The sequence below is a fragment of the Ostrinia nubilalis genome, chromosome 13 (genome assembly GCF_963855985.1).
Source record: "Ostrinia nubilalis chromosome 13, ilOstNubi1.1, whole genome shotgun sequence".
NCBI lineage: Eukaryota > Metazoa > Arthropoda > Insecta > Lepidoptera > Crambidae > Ostrinia > Ostrinia nubilalis.
The window spans coordinates 15,738,111-15,759,787 of record NC_087100.1 but is presented as its reverse complement, the minus strand read 5'-3'; the positions used below and the strand labels follow the sequence as shown (position 1 = coordinate 15,759,787).

General features: G+C 39.0%; 2 protein-coding genes across 2 annotated transcripts in view; one reads left to right on the top strand and one right to left on the bottom strand.

Moving 5' to 3' along the window:
* Positions 1-95: 95 nt before the first annotated feature.
* Positions 96-21,677, bottom strand: part of LOC135077758 (E3 ubiquitin-protein ligase ZNRF1) — a 140,186-nt gene continuing 118,604 nt past the window's right edge. The window contains exons 2-4 of the mRNA XM_063972329.1: positions 9,534-9,629; positions 6,938-7,043; positions 96-231 (exon numbers count right to left, since the gene is read on the bottom strand). Coding sequence (XP_063828399.1) covers positions 174-231; positions 6,938-7,043; positions 9,534-9,629 — 260 coding nt within the window. The 3' untranslated portion in view covers positions 96-173. The remainder of the gene's footprint in view (positions 232-6,937; positions 7,044-9,533; positions 9,630-21,677) is intronic.
* LOC135077258 (uncharacterized) lies at positions 15,085-20,236 on the top strand. The gene is made up of 8 exons (XM_063971795.1): positions 15,085-15,154; positions 15,593-15,780; positions 16,224-16,408; positions 19,064-19,232; positions 19,599-19,705; positions 19,761-19,896; positions 19,939-20,064; positions 20,107-20,236. The coding sequence occupies exons 2-8, from the start codon at positions 15,599-15,601 to the stop codon at positions 20,234-20,236; spliced, it is 1,035 nt and encodes a 344-aa protein (XP_063827865.1). The 5' UTR covers positions 15,085-15,154; positions 15,593-15,598.

Genomic DNA, 21,677 nt, shown 5'->3' with positions numbered 1-21,677 from the left:
TCACTCGCGACATGGCACGTGGGGGGCCCGCGGGCCGGGCCTGGGGCGTCGCCGGGCCGCCGGGGCCTGCCGGGCCGCCGGAGCCTGCTGGGCCGCCGGGGCCTGTCGGGCCGCCGGAGCCTGCCGGGCCGCCGGGGCCTGCCGGGCCGCCGGGGCAGGCGGCAGCCGGGCCACTAGTCGCCGGGGTGCTCGGGGCACGATCTGTTCACTTCAAACCATTGGTCTATACATCTGGAATGAGAGAAAGAGAAACAATTAAAATTAAATAAGTGTAAAGGCACATTTGTTAAAACTATAGGTCAAAGAACAACTCATAAATATTATATTTTACGCGACTAACGCCCCTTTTCACAATCATTACTATGAGGTCTCACAGTGCGCGTGGACGCACAGGGTCACACACGAACCAATCACAGTGCTCTATTCAACGCTGTGCGTTCGATTTGCTGCTTGACATACGCAAGCATCGTTTGTGAATACGAAAGTAATTGAAGGAGGAATATTATGCTTATCATATATTTTTTTAGTTTCGAGTTTTTAGTGCCTATGAAACATGTGCATAAACAACCTAAACCATGACAAAATAGTGTTATCATCCTGGTAACAAGCAATGCAAAAAGCTATCTTCATACCCCATTCTAGCTAGCACTACAAAACTTGTGAAGAGGGAAGCCCTATCGAGAGCATCTCGCGTTGTTACCGGCGGCCTATCTCGATGGGTCAACACGCTGTCTGCCGCCCTACATGCGGCCCTGCGCTTATCGGCCCTTTGATAGGCCGCGAACAGGGCTGTCCAGATAATATTCATAATTTAGGTACTAAATAAAATGTTTATTCAGCCTTTAGAACAGAGATAGACGGGGGCAAAAGAAAACTGATAGATAAGATAATAATATAATTTATGCCGTACCGAGTAAACGAGCGAGACAGTGCTCTCGGCCGAGTACTCGGTGTTTGTTTTGTACAATTCGGTTGGTATCGTATGGAGACAGCACTGTCTCGCCCGTTTACTCGGTACGTGTAGAGATGTGCCGCTGAGAAAGTTCTCGTTCCCGGCAATATTCCCAGTGAGAATATTCTCGAGAACCGAGAACGCTCCCGGGAATATTCTCAGTGTTCTCGATAGAATACATTTAGTTTTAATCTTAATTTTGTTGTTTATATGTGGTATTATTTGTAATGCTTCGATGTTTTATTAACTGGGCATTAAGACTACTCGTTATAAACAAGGCATGAAACGTGTGAGTGAAATATTGCTGTCTTGCTCACTCTTTTCGTGGCGAACGCGTACCGCGGCTTTAGGACTCGGCTACGGTATTTGAACATAAGTGTGCCTCTGAGTTTTAAGGCCCTTGCCACTCTGGCGGATTTCAAGCGGATTCAAAGCGGATTTAAAGCGGAGCGGCGACGCGACGGAGACGCCGCGTGAAAATCGCGCCACGCTTCACGAAGGCTGTCCAACCGAGCTGGATTCGATGATTGACCTTTTTTTTTCGAAGTTGGACCTACCTAACTGGACTGTTTGTCCCAGGTATACCTGGGATACATTGGTATACTATACAATGTATACGTTGTTGTCAACAACTTCGAGTGTAGAGTCTCCAACTTTTAGAGGAGTGGGTGCAACACGGTTTTTAGACATGATTTTTAAATCTTGTCCATGGTCATTTTGAGACCCACTTGTTGAGAGACTCTATTGAGGCCATCGAGCATTGTGCCTAGATCTTCTTGCTAAATCCGCTCCAGCCCAGAAGCTTGAAAACATCTTCTAGGGCGGTGGTGATGACGTCTCTCTGTCTCACCCCTCGCTGCAACTGGATAGGATTCGGGTCCTGATCTTGTAACGGACTGTTACTATGGCGTGTTTGTACAAGCCTTTCAACACTTCAATGTATCGATAGTCAATTTGGCACCGTTGGAGAGACTGCAACACTGCCCATAGTGCCCATGTCTCAATCGAAGGCTTTCTCATAGTTCACAAACGAAAAGTGGCTGATTATACTCCTTGATCTTCCGTATAATTTGCCGTAACGTATATTATTATGGTTTATGGTACTAAAGCCTTTTCAGAAACCGGCTTGTTCGGGGGGCTGAAAGTTGTCAAGCCTGCTAGCGTGACAATTCGTAATGACTATCAAAAACAGCTTGTAGATATGGCTCAGAAGCGAAATGGGTCTATAATTCTTCAACAAGGTTTTGTCGCCTTTTTTGACGAGGAGTATCACCATACTTCTTTGCCATGCCGTAAGCGTAATTCCCTTGAGGATGACGAAATCGAACAGCTTCTGAAAAGCCTTTAGTACCGGCGTTCCACCTGCTTTCAGAAGCTCAGCCGTGATTACGATGCCTTGTTGTTTTTCAGCTGTTTGAGAACCATTCTAATCTCGTACAGACTAAGATCAATCTAGCTAGCACGTATTTTATATAAAAATGTGTCAAATGATCCGTCAGACAGGCTATCCACAACTTATCCAGAAGTGGCGAAACAGGCCCTTATGTCAAATGTAAGGGGTCATCCATAAAGTACGTCACACGTAAATAGGGGGGGAGGGGGTTGACAAAGTGTGACATGGTGTGACAAGGGGTAGGAGGGGTCCTAAGTTTCGTGACATCACATTTCAATTGTTTCAAATATTTGATATAATGTTGATTTCATTAAAAAAAGTACTTAATTTAAATTAAAATAAAACTAATTTCGGAACTGCTGTTAATTTAATAATTTCTCGATGTGAAATTGCAAAACATGTGACGTCACACTAGGGAGGGGGGGGGTCTCAGAAATGTGACCACCTGTGACAAGGACGGAGGGGGGGGTCAAAAAATCATGAAATTCGTGTGACGTACTTTATGGATGGCCCCTAAAGAATAGTTTAAAAAACTAAAAACACGCTTTTAATTACTAACAGGAATCATCAGGACCCTGGACATCATCTAGCATTAAAGTGCTCGAAAAGACAAATCCAACGAACCCAAACTCGATGAGTTTCCGCCTTTTCGTTTAGGAGTTCCTATGGCCACCTCCTGACTCCATCATTAGGACCCTGGACATTATCTAACACTTAAAAATATCGAAAAGACAAATCCAATGAACCCAAACTCGATGTGATTCCACCGTTTCGTTTAGGAGTTCCTTTGGCCACCTTCCAGTCCAATCATCAGACCAGCTGGTACCACAATATTGTATTGTCATCTAATCTGCATAAAGTTTCATGATGATACAAGACTTAGAAATGCATGTAATTCAGATTCTAAGATTCCATTACATAGTTAGTTACATACGCGACGACCTAATAAAAGCGTGTTAAAAACGAAAAAATTGACAGTTATATTATTTAATTGCATGTAAAAAGAAATTTCTGTCATCTTACATATCATTAAGGCCGGGTAGCAGAGAAAATGGCGAAAATGACGTTTTCATTTTTCATTTTTGAGGTACTAAACAGTAAAATTAAAGGCTAAGATTTTTCTAGGGCTATTAACGGATGGAAACACGATTTGATGAAGTTGACTCGATAGAATAAATTCCCAAAGTTACCTCTATTCGTTTTCTATTTATGGTTTTATTTTTAAAATAAGCGATTTGAGATTCTAAATCTTTTACTAAACTAAAGTTCAGAAATAACTTGAGGGCTTTTAACGGATGAAATTATTATATTGCGTCTTATTTAGTTACTATGTAAAAAAATGTGGAAAAAACGTCCATGACGGCTTGGACAATCTCAATCAGTCGCGCGGTGGCGCTTACGGAGGACGGACGCGTGTCAGTTTTTTGGCCGTGACAGTTCGCGATTTGTCAATATTTTTGACAATGATGACTTTGATGAGTCACAGTATAATAATATCAGTGTTACTGGAGAAAGCTTAAATTTTTGATAATTAAAAATTATCAATTTTGTCTACCTATTGAAATTTAAATCGTTCGCATCCTTTTAAACAAAGACTCTACTCATGATACATAGGACATTCCTCAAATATGAGACAAAACCAATGAGTTAAAATTACATTTTAATAGTTCGTTCGTTCGAATTTTAATAGTACCTACATACAATCGTCTTACACTCTTTAGAGCACACTGACACAAATAAATAATAAAAAATACTGTCAAAGGTGTGTAGCTAAAGGTCTAAGCTGTAAGATAGAAGAATCTTCTAGCCAAAAAGATGGCAGATGCAGCAGATGTCAACGGATTTAAAACTGGAGTTGATGTGACTCCTTGTAGACTTGAGTGTCTAGAGCGTCCCTTCCTCCACCATGCGTAAGAATGTTTCAAAAATACTGTCTAAGGTCTGTAGCTAAAGGTCTAAGCTGCAAGATAGAATAATCTTCTAGCCAAAAAGATAGCAGATGCAGCAGCTGTCAACGGATTTAAAACTTGGAGTTCATGTGACTCCTTCTAGACTTGAGTCTCTAGAGCGTCCCTTCCTCCACCATGCGTAAAAGTTTTCCAAAAATACTGTCTGAGGTCTGTAATAAAAGTCTAAACTGCAAGATAGAAGAATCTTTTAGCCAAAAACATGGCAAATGCAGCATATATCAACGGATTTAAGACTGGACTGGCACCACCTTGCAATGTCATCCTCTCATTGTTATCTGTAATGTAAATTATTTTTAAAATGTATTTAAAAAATAAAATGTTCGTTTTATTATTTCAATAATCTGACCTCTCAACTCAACTACACTACACAAACACCTTTGTTCGCAAATTATGGAAAGAAAACACCCAGACCAATACAAACAAATATGTATGCAATTTTAGTATGATATTTTTATTTGTTAATAAACAAAAAGACTGAACAAAATTGATGCGTGTACTGATTAATGTAATTAACCACATGAAAAGCTTTGTGAATTGCAACAACTATAATTTATTATCCAAGCTCTAAATAATCGCTACTACGAGTAACTGATCATAAAATGTTTTTCCAATCGCTCAAGCTCCCGAGGATCTACCGATAGGTCGGGTGACGTAATCTTGAAATTCTTTTAGCCGGCGCGGAACTTCCGGAAGGTCGGGTGACGCCACGCCTCTTTGAACCGTGTTTACTTTGGCAGTTATATTCTATGTTTATTCGATTCTAAAATATATTCCCAAAATTTTTGAAAGTTGTTTTAATTTGTATCACTTGGATATGATTTGTATTAGAAAGTGCTGTGAGTGTGACGCTTGAACGGAAGGAAGTCAACCTAACCTAACCAACTGCGTATTTCCAAACTGCGTATTTCTATACTGTGTAGCCGCGAGAGCTCTTTGGCGCGCTGTCTTCGGCGAAGTATTGCGCGCGCAGATTTTGACAGCGCGAAATACCTACTTTAGCAGAAATACCAAGCCTTAAAACGATATTTCACGACGAAAAAAATAAAATATAATAAAGTAACAGTTGCCGAGAATATTGCCGAGAAAGTTCCCGAGAATATTCTCGGGAACACTGAGAATATAGCCTTTCTCTGCAAATAGAGTGTATTGTTTAATATACACTTATCTGTCGACTTAATTTAATACTATTTTACTTAAGAAAGTTTGTTTATTTCCATTTGATAAACATGATTCTCAACCTTTCTCACTTAGGAGAACGCTCCCGGGAGCGCTCCCGAGAATATTCTCAGTGAGGAGAGCGTTCTCGGGAACGGCACATCAATAGGTACGTGTGATCAAGGCTTTAAACATAACATTGACTTTCTTACAGCTCTTGTATGTAAAATATTATTTTTCTCCCATCTGACATTTTCTTTCAGTAATTCAGAATGAATTTTCAGGTGATGCTGTAGTTTTCAGTTAAAATTGTAATCAAAACAATATTGTTTTATGGGAAACGCGATGATAAGTCTATCTGGAACGAACTAAATCCAGACGGAGCTAGTCGAGAAAGTAAATAAATAAAATAGCGAAGCTGTTTCGACACAAAAGGCCAGCAGCCCTGCGCCTTAACGCGACACTTGGCGATGTAGGGCGCACTCTCTAGTCTAGCGTTCCTGAACAACTTACAGCTATCGAATTTTTCAAATACCTTCAGCTCCGTCGCTGAAAACTTACATTTTATATTCCCGACTTTCTACCTGGTTGACTTGCAAATATTTTTCATCAAGTCTTGGGATATTTCGAAAGAAATGCACATTTTCAGTAGTTATTTTCGCTTTGAAGTTTCATCGCTGTTATAAATTGTTTTTATTTAACATTTTACTCTGTGATTATTAGGCTATATTGACTCAATTTCTGTTAATATAAGATTAGTTTATCATCACCAAACACAGTTGAGGTGAAGATTATACGCCCAATGTTATACACAAACTCCCTTAGTAACAAAAAGTAAAAAAAGTCAAAATTTCTTTATTTGTTTGGACTAATAAATAGTTCTTACAAATCGTCATTTTGCTCTTAAGGAGCCTCTACATGTCTCATAATCTTTTTACCCTACCAGCGCTTCGAGACCAACATTTGGCAAGTGCTGAGAAGAAGCACTCATAACACTCATTGAACACTGGTTTAAAGTGACTTTAGTGTGGAAATGTCATTTTAAACTAGTGTTCAACATCACGTGTGTTTAAGTAAGGGATAATGTTTGAATAACAGTTGAACTGGTCTGGATTTTTGACTGTGAAGGCTGTGTCAGCCGGATAAAATCTTATTGATGACTAGCGGCCGCCCGCGACTTCGTACGCGTGGACCCCGTTTTACCCCTTTAGGGATGGAGTTTCGTAAAATCCGTTCTTAGTGAGCACCTACGTTCTAAAAGGAACCCCCATGCAAAAATTGAGACTCCTAGCACTTCTAGTTTTTGAGATTTCGTGATGAGTGAGTCAGTCAATCAGTGACCTTTAGCTTTCTGATATAGATTTTAGGAATCGATAAAATGCTTCGATGAAAGTGTATCATGTCGCGCATCCTAGGCCAATAGCAGTGGGCTGATGCCTGGTGCTAATGGTGGTTGATGGTACTGACCCCTTGTGGTAGATACAGAGGCAGGGCAGGCGCGCGATGGTGTCTCCGGCCGACAGCTCCTCGAGGCAGATCACGCACTCGCCCTTCGAGTCGTTTAACACGTCCTCTGAAACATTGCAAATAGGTTTCATTTAATAATGAAGTACAGTCGCGGAATGAAAAGGTTCGTCACCTTAGTGTCGGTTTTCGCTTGCACTAGGTACTGTGAGAGTCAAACCTGCCAACATAACAGTGCAAGAAACAGTGCTGCTAACATTTAAATAAATATGACGTTTGCTAACGAATAAGGTTTTGCTTGTTTATTTTTCTATCCCATCAGTGCAATGCAATGATGACATTGACCAATTGACAATATTTTTTTTTATTTAAAAGAAATAATAATGGCAGTTTGAACCAACAAGAAGGTTTTAGTTTATCAATCATAATAATCTTCTTGACAAGATCTTCGTCAAACAACTTTGATCTGAATAATTTTGAACTTTACTGACGAACATTATGGAAGCAATAAACTATTGAGTATTGAGTATTGAACAGTTAAAGATTATTTTCTCTAACTCGAGATTATTCTGTAACATAGTTTCAAAAGGTAATATGTGCTCGCGATTCATTGAAGGAATCAATTTGAAAACTGGAACGAACCTTTTCATTCCGTGACTGTACATACTATCAGCCACAGTTCCAGCTACCCATTTCCGGGCATGACGTCTCGTTCTATCGCCAAGAATCACCATTTGATGAGAGGAGAGAAAAAACGGAAATGGGTAGTTGGAACTGCGGCCCACTGTACTTAATTTAGTTTAATTTTAAAAACTATAAGTAAATAGTCTTTGGAATTCTTTACACACTAGATGGCGTATCTAGTCCCAAAGTAAGCAAAACTTGTGCTTTCATATCATTGACCTTACTTTTAAACACTCAATTAATTTATACACAAACCGAGTGGGTAGATAACTTAATAAATTAGGATGGCTGTCATCTTTGAGATGGGTACAAGAGGCCAGTAAATACCAAACGAAGTGGCATAGTAGATAACTGACGAAAAGGGTATAGAGGTTATTCCTGAACTTTCTTCCATAAATCACAATCGGGTCTTTAGATGGTGTCATAAACAGCTAATGGGTACAAGTTTGTAAGTAAAAGTTTGGTATTTGGGTGGAACCGCCCACGAGTTAAAGAAAAATAAGTGGTCAGAAAAAAGATTGAAGAAGATACCTGAAAGCACTACCTACCTAGTGAGAAATACGATAGTACATAAACATTAAAGAGCTTATTCATCATCAATTCAAAGATTTAAATGCCACATCCAGCTTAAAATGTCAGTAAACTATTTAAGATTTTGGATCACGACAACAACAACAATAAGAATCCTAGAATACGTTAGTAAGATTATATGCAGAAAATTTGCCTAGTCAAAGGGTATCCCGGTCATTTATATGGGAAGTCAACCTTAGTCTTCTTGCCCATGTCACAATAATTCATTTGAGGCCCTCTGTAATCAACTTTATTTGCCACTCGTCATCATCCTACAAACGTCGCAAATGAATTGGAAACTGGCCTGTTTGGGCCGAATGAAGTAAAGAGTAGGGAAATATTATGGCATATCGCATTCACGCTGCTAATGGACTCGTCGCCTGTTAACTGATGTAACGTGGACAAGTTACCTTCTGAATATTTTAATGGTTAATTAATTAAACTACCTAACAGTTAATCTGGCGTTCAATCGGGCTTTGACGATATTGATAACTATCTTAATATAAATAAACTTGGCAACCATTAGTAATTTAATCTCAAAAAGCTGCCGTAAAAGGCCTTACACTGCCGAACTTTATTAAAACGATTGAGTCAGCTCTACTTAACTAGCTTTCACTTCGTATTAGGTAAAAATATGTTCATAAAGATTTTTAAAACCTCGCGAACATCAAGTCAGCTCGATCGTTCGATCATTATTTTAATGCGCTCTGATGCATTTAAAAAGCAGTTTCTATGCTTCTATCGTTTGCTACTCGTCACTCTCAGGGATGAATTATGAAATGCATTGGAGCAGCGAATTTACATGTTCAGCAGAGCGAATCAAAAAGAATATTCGCAAAAGTCGCGGTTTTCATGCATAATTTATAATACTCTACCAAATCGTTCATGTACCTGTTAGTTATTTCTTGCAATGGCTAGAATGACAAATTCCCCACTATCTTCGGTAAGTGTGTGAGTGAGCGTATGCAATCAAATCTAAACAGAAGCTACTGAACTGGGGATTTTCACTATAGTAGCTCTCAAAAGGCTTTCTAATTGGGTAAGTCAGCAACTATCTCAATTGCTTTCAGATATTGCACTGGCAATATAACTCACTCTAACTTTACGAGTTATACAGATAATCATATTCAAAGTGGCTGTAAGTGTGAATGTGATAGTTAATAGTCAAGCTGTAGGAAAAGAAGCATTTAGGAACGGTATACGTATGTAAGGAGACTTCTATTCTTGATCTATTTAATGATTAATTTTTAACTTGACCCATTCATTTTAATAAAGTTTAAATAGGACGTTAAAAAGCCTAATTGAAAAATAAAGACTTATTTTAGAGAGTAATAAAGCTACTGACCGTTGTAGGACAGCCGTGGCCTGGTCAGGCACATGACGAGGTGGCACTCGATGTCGTCCGGCAGCACGAACTTGCTGCACACCGGACACTTTATACCTGCGGACAAGAAGGAAAAATATGTTAAACATTGTTCAAATAACCAAGCAGTTCGTTCGTTCGTTTCAGTCTATTAACGTCCACTACTGGACAAAGGCCTCCTCAAGGATTTCCATACTGACCGGTCCTGCGCGGGAGCCAAGTATCTATATTTATTTTCTTAGCATGGGGATTGGGGTGTTCCTATTCCTAGATCGGAATAATAATACCCATTCAGAAATATCAGTCCAAACTTTATTGGGCAAAAAACTGTCATGCTAAATATTTTTTGGTACGAATATTATTATCTATACATAATCTTTCGTTTGGGCCTAGTTCTTATTGAAAAGCATTTTTATAAAAGATAAACAAAAAAGAAATATGATATCAATTAAGTTGTAGACAATCTTGCAAGTTTCGAGATTTCCTACAAATGTTTTTTCATGAATCTTCTAAAATCCAAGTAGAATCCCTTTTCTTGATCTTTTATAAATAATATGTCAAAGATTTTCCTACACGCGATATTTTTCTTATCTTTACCGAGTTACAATCAAAAACATTCACAATTCTCCCGAGGGCAAGTTCGATCGAGCCATCCTTTTAAGTTCGAACCCGTGTCAAACAAGACGACTTGTAGCTGGCTACTTATTCCGGAACAACACATTCTTGATTAGGCTTTGTCTCTCTCACACGTCTTGAGATAGAGACTTGAAGGAAAGTGACAGACAGCCGAGAAAAAAGAAAACTCGTTCCGGAGTACACCCCCAGTATGTATACAAGCTTATTTGTGATCAGTTACAGTAACTACGGGCGAATCAATACAAATAAGAGCGGCAAATCTTGCCAATCAATAGGTAGAGGTCTGTCAGGTCCACAAGCTTTCAGCGTTTAATGGAAACAACAAATAGGTAAATAGGTGCCTGCTATACAAATGGATGCCGAGACGAGCAATCAAACTACCTGATTTCTATTTTGGATAACAATATACTTACTATCGATTTGTCTCCAGAGTTCTATAGAAAAATACATAAGGATCTAGAATCAATTAAGTTTAAAGATAGACGACGATTTAATGCTCCTGTTAGAGACAGCGAGAACATCTTTTACAATTTCAACTAAAGAGATAACTTGTCGATTCTGAAATATTGTGAGTTAATTATAATCTTGATGATGATCTTTTGTTTGAGATGGCGCCACTAGCGTGTCACCCGTCGAGGGCACACGACGCAAAACAAACATAACATCAAAAATGAATTACCCATTTTATTCGCGACTGTAGCCAATATACCATTGCAAATTCAACTCTACTAGCAATTTCGATAGAGCTCAAAACGTATTTTCCAATATTTGGTTACGATATATCAGTGGCCATAGAATGGGCGTTTGTAAGCGCCAATAGCTGGATGCGCGCGTGACACGACTGTAGACTGCAGGCAATGGGTTCGACTCCCGTGATAAGGCAAACTGTTTTATTGATGTGCCGTGTACAACAATAGCCGAATCGAATGCCTTATTCGCTAGTCTTGGTGAGGTGCACTTCCAATAATGAAGATTTAGGTACTGTTTGCATTTGACAAGCCTCTTAGGCCGAGATGCACCGTCTACATTAACCGCAACTAAAACGACAATCGGCGTTTTTTGTATGAAGTTTGTCAGATTTTTGAAAAGTTTATTTAATTGACTAATCCATTTGCTAACAAACCGAAACACATGCTGAGTGGAATTAATTTAGATTTTCAGTACAAAAACCAAATTCTACTAACAAATCTTAGATTAGAAGCAACTAGTGGAAATCCACACAACATGGGAGGGATTGGTAATTCACGTCAAACGTGGAGTGGATCACAATCCCATGGATCATTGGCCGCTGGCGGCTGGTGGCAGACACTCAAGTTTTCCACTGAGCGCGCCCAATAATTGACTGACACACGGGTAGGGCGGCCAGGGCTCGGTGTCAGATGTGGGTGTTTAGGAAAAACGTGGAAAATTTGCAGGTTGTTTTAACAAAACCAGTAACTAATATCAATTTATATTTAATTATTGAAATATCTATTCAATAATTTGTGGTGCTCTATCGTTGACCAAGATACTTAATACATTAGTAAGTTATTCTACAAATATCGAATCTGCTGGGTGTCATGCGAAGTAACACTGAAAAACTAACAGAATCAACCTAATGTTAAAAATGTTAGACCAATTAAGCAACAATAAACTTTTATATGGTCCTCATGACGCAACAAGCAGATATAACTAGTTTAAGTGTTTAACTCACACTATAGTCTTTTTTAACATAGACGTTTTTAACCGGACTTTAGTTAGCCTACCATTTGCACACGGAAAACTGGGTTGGAAAATTTGAAAATTACCTACCAACAGTTACGCTCTTGCACGACTATCATTCTGCTAAAAGCGACTAATTTGAAACAGCCATTTAACATTAAAATTCTAAATAATCCCAACTCGTTGCCACCCTACAATCCCTCTCGATTCGTATATTTAACATTGTAACTGAAAAAGGCAGTGAAGCTGCAAAATTGTTTTCGGAGAATACTTGTGTAAACATTGTCAATAAAAATGCGTGTATTTATAACGCTTCGTCGAGTGTGGAATCGATTTCATGCGTATAAAGGTTCCTAGTTCAATTTCATGGGTGGCACAAATGAGTATAAAACATGAGGAACTCGTAAATAGGGAAAGAGGGGACCCGATGGGGAAGCAAGCTTCTGGAGTGGAGGCCACGTGTACCGGAAAGCGCAGCGTAGGATGTCCACCCACAAGGTGGACCGACGACCTCATAAAGGTGGCAGGAAGGCGCTAGATACAGTCCGCTACCAACCGGCCTTTGTGGAAATCATTGGAGGAGGCCTATGTTCAGCAGTGGACGTCCTATAGCTGAAATGATGATGATGAGGGAAGGAGTGGAGGGAAAAAATATGCGTTACCTAGTCAGCTAGGTGATCAGTCTCCTGATAGCGGTCTTAAGGAACTGTGCGGGTGGTTTAGTGGAGAGGTATATCTGATCAGATGTCACTCTTGAAGGGTTCGTTACGACGATCTGATCTGCATAAAAAATTATAGTGGTGTGGCAGTTAGTCTTTTGAAAAACTTTTCTATTTAACTTCTTTGTAGCTCTATAATATGTCATCTTGTAGTTGAGTTGAAAACTGAATCTATAGATTTTTATGCTGAACTGAAGGAGCATTAAAATGAACCTGACTTCGAGAATATGATAGGTATATCGATCACCAACAAAGTAGGTTGAGGCATTAAATATTTTTTATTTTTGCATAGATAGCGATCATCTTGATATCAAAGAACACGCTATATTTATCAATCATAATCAGTTATTTATTAATGGAAACATCGATTAGAATGGCTTATCGGTACAAACCCAATCTGAACTATGTAGGTATCTAGAATCTAGAGACAGATTATGCTGATATATTCAGTTTGTTGTTACTTACAAATAAGAATACGCTACGTGCGTCACAGTAGGTTAATTTCAAAAGTAGTTTTTTTTTAACTAAACCTATGTTTATCTGTAAATTTTGGTGATTAATTGCTACATGCTCAATAAATACATAATAAAAATCTTGGGGAAACCTGTAATGTTAGACGTACCTATGATTGTTAATGAAATAAAAAAATACCTAAGCATTAATAAAAAAGTTCTGGAAGATCTGGAGTCCCTGACACAGAAGAATAAATGTTATTTAAGTATTAAGTATCTAAGAATTAGACCAAGGTTGCTTTGCTATCACGGAAGATGATATGAAATTATACCAAGACATTTCAGTAATAATTCGGTTCACATTTCAGGTCTTAACACTGAAACATAAGCTCATATACTGCCTCAGGTAACAAACAACAATACCTGAGTAATGACACCATCTAATATGTCTGCGGCCCAGAATGGTGCCGACTGCCGATCGATTGTCTGACGCCTTTGGTCACACATTGGTACCTACCAATGCTTATTCTAAGGCTCACTTTATTTCAATGATTAATGACTATCAACAGTTAAAGACCACTTGTTAAACGGCGACAATCGATTTTGTTTTCTCTAAGGCTGACGTTTTCGGTATTTTCTATCGATTGGATATCGAATTCAATAAACGGAGTGGACTCTAATCGAGAAATAAAAGTAGGAATCTACGGCAAAACTATTAGTCACGGGATCATTATTATAGGGATAGAGACATTCACGAAATAATATTAATGCTTGGCCTTCAACTTGTTTTTTGAGCCGAAGTTATAGCAGATGTTATAGAACTGCTTTACGCGTGACCTTTTTTTTAACATGTGTAGCAAAGATCTTTTAGATATGGCAAAATTACATACATTTAAAAACTGTATTTTGTGATCATAGTTCATTCGTAACATAATAAAGACTTGACATTAACTACCAAGGTGTATCCTCCATTTGTTTCTAATCAGAACTTACTTCCAGTTAATGATTTTGTCAATCGTGTACAGTATTCTCAAATCAAGAGCGGTGGACCAGAGAGAAGTGAGCGCTACTTTCAGAACTCAATGTTACTGGGTACAATACCCATTTGGGACACACATCACACACTCATTGTAAATTAACTTGAACACTGTTAGCAGTTTGGGAGTGTGGGGCATTAATCTACCTAGTAAGTACTAAGTATATTTACATACTTCGAAGGACCATAAGTCCGATTCAAGTTGAATCATTCCGCTTTGGCGTCTTAAGTCTATTAACAGGGTTGCGACGTGACTAGGGTTGTCAGGTGTCCGGCTTCTTACGCACTTGTCCGGCCTGTCCGGGTCTTTATGTGGCTGCCGCGCCAGTTGAAAGTCGAGCCACAGAATCACATGTGCTTATCAGGATGTTGGTCTACCGATTCAAAGATAATGATAGTTGCTCACTCATGAGGTGTGATAGTTGGTAGTTCCGAGTTGGTAACCGAGTCCGGATTTTATGTTTTTGGGCCTGTCAACCCTAGACGCGACCCTATTCGCTACAGGCTGCCTACCCGATAGAAAAACACTATTATTATTGTCTAATAAACTTTAATGTATTCTGCGACTTCGATGGGAGCCAGCAGGCCGGCTCTTGGACAGCTATTGCCCTACGTATTAACGTATCGATTGTGCCGAGTGCCGAGCCGTACTCGACTGTCGATTGACTGATTGTGATTGTGTTTGTGCAATCTCTTTGATTCACTACTGAAGTTTGATTTGCTGTTGATTGCTCTGTTTAGATACGTTTAACTTTGTGTTCAAGTTGAAAACAAAGTACTTAATTCACCAGGTTTACTTATTTCGATGTAATTCGTGGAGTTTATTGTTTTTACTTACGAACTTCTTTTATTTATGTGGTTTAGGTTATATACTTTTCTCGTACAATGCCTTTGATTCCAAATCACATTTTGCAACTGCATTATATAACGCCTTATAGCCAAACTCGTAAACTTGGAACGTTATTATCGTTCAGTATAGCATAGTTGGCCGCCGAGCAAACTCCGGGCACCTTATAATTAATATCGGAACAAAGCCTTCGTAATTGGCGAAGAGAGCCGGTAACTTTTGTTGCCATTAATTAAATCTTTCGCGTAAAGCTTTCCATTTTTCTTCTATTTTCGACATTGTTGCGGTAATTAAAACGTTTTTAGTGATATTGGTAACCTGTCTGTTAATATACACTCAATTATCTGCTTATGAGGCTGATGACATCAGTAATTACTTTGATCAATAGTCAGCTTATAATTCTGGTCACACAGGTGTTCAGTAGGAAACGTTTAAAGTTTTCCCGAGTCTTTTATTCGTTAGCTTTCAGATATTTTGTAAGTACACCTCATGAAGCAAAGAATGACTAACTCATTCCATCAAGAAATCATCTGATCAAGTAGGTACAGATGTGTCTCTGCGGAACGTCTCTATTACAGCTCTTGAAGCAAATACACCAATTGAAGAAGGGTCAAACTGTTATATGATAACAAAAAACATCCCAATTTCAGATTCCCATGTATCCCGTACTGCTGCTCGCGTTCCTGCCTCAGATCTCAGCGTACGTGGACTGCAAGATCGCGTGCTACCGCTGCCGGGAGAACAAGGAGCACCCGCTGATCCTGGAGGTGCACTGCGCCATGTGCACCGAGTGCAAGCAGCGGCGCCGGGACCGCCTCAACCTGCCTCTATCCCACAGGTTGCAGATTTAAATCAATATCCGATAACGGAATCGCTGGAAGTGCATATTAATCAACAGTAATGTTCGAAAACAATATTAAAGTATGAAATTGAAGTTTTGTATGGAGAATTAGAAAAAAAATCATTTTTCTATGCAGTTTTTTTTTAATTGTAAAAGCTTGTAAAAAAGATATTCGTATTTTTGTAATGGAAATGGACACCACTTAGGACGAGCTGTTTTTAACGTATTTTTTATTTCAGTAAAAATATAACATACTATCTTAGCCTACATACAATAATTTACTTTTTTTGGCAGTGTTCCCAGCACTATACTTCAATTCTACCTAAATAAAAATGTTTTCCGCTGATAAATAAACTGAGGCAATGATTGTAAAATCGAATAAAAAATTGACATTTTGATTAAAATAACAAAATAATGTTTTTTTTCAACCCTGCTCACAGGACTTTAAACAGCAGCGACCCGCCCATAGACACCGAACACCTCTCCATAGAGAAACATGCATTAACCCTGGCAGGACAACACTCTAAACACCAAAACGCTCGTACAACGCGCCGCTCTAAAAAATCCATGAATCGGCATGCAGATAGTGTGCATGATGATCACTCCAGAGAACATCACAGTGGACGTAAGTGCTTATTGACTGAACATCTAACTAGAATTAACTTTTAGCGACAATAATTAGAATGTTTTTATGACACCTATTTCTAGGTTAAACCAGGCCTGTTCATCTCCGCGAGTTTACATCGAAAACAAAACACGCACGATGGCCCACCTACAGGATACTATTCGACAAGGCCTCACATACGAGCGAACATTGACTCACGCACGCGTATTCTTGTGTATGATGGAAGAAAATAAAGAAAATGGTATACTAAATACAGTGCAGTATTTAACTGCCTAAATAATAATAAAAACACAGAATGTACTTTTTTAAGTTGCCTCAAGACACTGAGAGGTAAATAAGTAGTTAATATTATTCATGATAATTCATGCTAAATCATGTATTTCCTCCGTCATTTTCCGCAGTTTGGCACCTCACGTCACATTATTTTACCGAAGTCAGCCCTATAGCTTCGGCGCAGTGCCGATCACGGACGTTTGTCAACAAAATGGTGCTTGACTCTTGAGACAGGCTAAATTACACCATATTGTTAATGACATTGAGCATACATTTTTTTAAATACCTTCGCGAAGTAAAACTTCTGTACGTAGTACTTATTATTATTCTGTGGTTAAACTACCAAATAGCCTATTCATAATCAAAACTATATTAAATATTACGGGAATACATTTTAAATAACAATATTATAGGTATGATGTACCTATAATATCCACTTATTGATAATGAATGAGGAAAATATAGAATTACCTATAAACTGTGAAGTTATAATTGTATTATGGAATAATATCCCGGTATAATTGTAGCCGTAATTACTTGCTAGGATGCCGTAATAATGAGGCCATTTATTTTGATAATTTATAGCTATGACAGAATAGTACTATTGTTGTAACTTGTACCTACGAGGGGCGGCTGAAAAGTTTTGAGCCTAAGTATCTTCAAGTGTTATTATTGACTCGCGCTAAATTTAATTAATTTGCCAATAACCTCCTTAGTATATGTACAAAGTTTCATTTCGTTAGGGTCATCACGCTTTTAGTAATTAATCCGTAAACATCATCATGTCTCAGTCATCCGCGCAATGTACGAAATTGAAGTACGCAGTTGTCATAAAATACCTCAAAAAGAGGAACAAAACGCTGACGGTAACATTTGAAGAGATGTCTACAGTTTATGGAGAGTCTGGGCCTTCATTTGCCACCATGAAAGATTGGATCCGATAATTCAAGCATGGCAAGGAGTCGCTAAAAGATGACCGCAAGTCAGGGCGGCCAGATTTCGCCATTAACGAATAAAACAATGAAAATTTAAAGAATCTTGCTTTAGAGATCAGCGAATTAAGCTGTGACATATAGCTGAAGACATAGGCATTAGCAAGGAACATATCGGCGATATTTTTCATACTCATTTGCACATGAAATAGGGGTGCGTGCGATGGGTGCCAAAAATGCTCACGCCGTTCGACAACCAGTGTCGAGTCACAACTTTGCAGGAGTTTTAGGACATCTTTGGCCATAATCCTAACAATTTTTTTTCTCACATTGTCACTATTGATAAATAATAGATCCGACAGTACGATCTAGAGTCAAAATAAGAGTCAATGCAATGGATTCAAAAGGGAAAACGCCGCCACGGAAATTCAAAGTGGAGCGATCGACACCCATGCTCATAGCCACTATTTTTGGGATTGTGGAGGAATTTTATTCATTGACTACCTACTTAAAAAAACTATAATAAACGGGGATTATTATGCTGTACGGTTGATAAAAATGCGTCAAGTGGTTGTTGAAATATTAAGAGGCAAACTGGCGAAAGGAAATCTGTTATTGCAAGACAATTCGCCCGCGCACATCGCGCATTTTGCATGGCTTGCCCCGGGTAAAACTGGATTTCAAGAAATTAATCACCCACCACACAGTTTAGTTCGAATCCTATTTTGTCTAATTCTCAAATTGGAAAAAAGACCTCCAGGAACGAAGATTTTAGAGTGACAAAGAAATGAAGGCGGCGTTAAAGGCTCATTTCGAAGGCAAAGATTGCGAATTTTTTTTCAGTGGGTTAAAAGCTCTTTTACACAAATGTAAGAAGTCCGTTGTAGTAGAGGGAGATTAAATAGAAAAATATATTTTTTATACTTTTCTATCGGCATTTTTAATACCCTAGGCTCAAAACTTTTCAGCCGCCCCTCGTATAACAAGCTCTTTCTTTATTGAATGATTAAGTATTGAATTTAAAGATCTAATCGTCATGCATGACGTTTAGATCTTTAAATTCAATAATTTTAGTTCCTTATCTGATGAAAATAAAAGAGTAAACATTTTACGTTTTTAAAATTATGAGAAGAAGTTCGAAGTCGCAAATAACTCTTAATGTTTTAGTCGGCCGTTTGGTGTAGTGGTTCGAAACGGACTACTATTCCGGAGGTTGCGGATTCGATTCCCGCACAGTACAAACATTGGTGTGCATGAACATATTTGTTTGTATTGGACTGGGTGTTTTCTATGTATAATATGTATGTATTTACAAAAAAAAAAGTATTTAAGTATGTTTATATCCGTTGTCTAGTACCCATAGTACAAGCTTTGCTTAGTTTGGGACTAGAAGCGTAGTGTAAAATGTCCAAGGATATTTATTTTATTTATTTATTTCATGTAACGCCAGATGAGTCCCAGCATTCAGCAGAGGGAGAAGCAGAGTCGTCGGAGGAGTGCCCGACGCCTCCTCCTTGCGAGGAGAGCGAGGAGTTCGTGCCGATCAAGCTCATCAAGAGGACCACAACCACGCGCGGCACCACGACGAAGAAGCGATGCCCTCCTGTTGTCCACTGCAGGTAACTAAACGACTCCACTTAATGTACTCTGAGATGAGAGAGAAGAGTGCCCAACACCTCCTCCCTGCGAGGAGAGTGAGGAGTTCGTGCCGATCAAGCTCATCAAGAGGACCACGACCACGCGCGGAACCACGACGAAGAAGCGATGCCCTCCTGTTGTCCACTGCAGGTAACTAAACGACTCCACTTAATGTACTCTGAGATGAGAGAGAAGAGTGCCCAACACCTCCTCCCTGCGAGGAGAGTGAGGAGTTCGTGCCGATCAAGCTCATCAAGAGAACCACGACCACGCGCGGAACCACGACGAAGAAGCGATGCCCTCCTGTTGTCCACTGCAGGTAACTAAACGACTCTCTCAGATGAGAGAGAAGAGTACCCAACACCTCCTCCCTGCGAGGAAAGCGAGGAGTTCGTGCCGATCAAGCTCATCAAGAGGACCACGACCACGCGCGCCACCACTACGAAGAAGCGATGTCCTCCTGTTGTCCACTGCAGGTAACTAAACGACTCCACTTAATGTACTCTCAGATGAGAGAGAAGAGTGCCCAACATCTCCTCCCTGCGAGGAGAGCGAGGAGTTCGTGCCGATCAAGCTCATCAAGAGGACCACGACCACGCGCAGCACCACGACGAAGAAGCGATGCCCTCCTGTTGTCCACTGCAGGTAACTAAACGACTCCACTTAATGTAATCTCAGATAAGAGAGAAGAGTGCCAACACCTCCTCCCTGCGAGGAGAGCGAGGAGTTCGTGCCGATCAAGCTCATCAAGAGGACCACGACCACGCGCGCCTCCACGACGAAGAAGCGATGCCCTCCTGTTGTCCACTGCAGGTAACTAAACGACTCCACTTAATGTAATCTCAGATAAGAGAGAAGAGTGCCAACACCTCCTCCCTGCGAGGAGAGTGAGGAGTTCGTGCCGATCAAGCTCATCAAGAGGACCACGACCACGCGCGCCTCCACGACGAAGAAGCGATGCCCTCCTGTTGTCCACTGCAGGTAACTAAACGACTCCACTTAATGTAATCTCAGATAAGAGAGAAGAGTGCCAACACCTCCTCCCTGCGAGGAGAGCGAGGAGTTCGTGCCGATCAAGCTCATCAAGAGGACCACGACCACGCGCGCCTCCACGACGAAGAAGCGATGCCCTCCTGTTGTCCACTGCAGGTAACTAAATGATTCCTCTCAAAGTGCCTACTCCCAGTCGAGTCCCAGCATTCAGTAGAGGAGTCGGAGGACTCCTATCAAGCTTATCAAGAAGATGACCACGACCACGCGCGCGATTACCACTAAGAAGTGATGTCCTCTTCTATATTGCAAGTATATTGAATATTATCACACTGTGTAGGTTTGTTGTCGACACGAAAAGAAGAATTTAATACAGTGTGAGTCACGTTAAAGTGTACATATGAAAATAGATGAAACTAAACCTATTTTTATCGACAAAAAAGAGGTCAAAATTTTTTTGAGATTTTTTTTTAATTTTTTATAGATTTTTTTTTCTTCCAATTACTTATTGTAAAGAAAACGTAATAACTTTTAAACTAAGCGGTATATCCTGATAAAATAAAAACAGTAATAATGCTAAATAACAGGCGATACTAAAAAAATACATAAAATACCCTCAAAATGCCAACAAATAATAAAAAAAGATACTTTTTGAAAAAAATCTGCTTAAAAATTCGTATTTTTTTGGTTATTTGATAAATTTCTCCAAAAAATGCCCCTATAACAGGTGGTTTTTATTACTTTGTATTATTCTCTATCGTATTATCTTTGTAAAACCAAAAATCGCATGTCTCTATCCCTATCACAACATTTGCTATGATCGTTTGAACAAAGGCCTGCCACAACATTATTCTCCGCTACAGGTAGAGACAATTTTAATTTTAAAATAAAATGCTTATTTTACTTCGAAATCTTTTGTTTTTATTTGAAATCTAACTTGTCTTTATCAAAATTACAAATCTAGAGCCATTTTCAGTTTCGTTGTTAACAAAGCGTTGAATGGCGCGCCCGTAGAGGCTTTGTTCAAACGATCATTGCAAACATTGTGATAGGGATAGAGACATGAGGTTTTTGGTTTTACAAAAGTAATACGATGGAGAATAATAAAAAGTAATAAAAACCACCTGTTAATGGGGCATTTTTTGGAGAAATTTATCAAATAACCAAAAAAATACGAATTTTTAAGCAGATTTTTTTCAAAAAGTATCTTTTTTTATTATTTGTTGGCATTTTGAGGGTATTTTATGTATTTTTTTAGTATTGCCTGTTATTTAGCATTATTACTGTTTTTATATTATCATGATATACCGCTTAGTTTAAAAGTTATTACGTTTTCTTTACAATAAGTAATTGGAGGAAAAAAAATTCTATAAAAAATTAAAAAAAAATCTCAAAAATTTTTTGACCTCTTTTTTGTCGATAAAAATAGGTCTAGT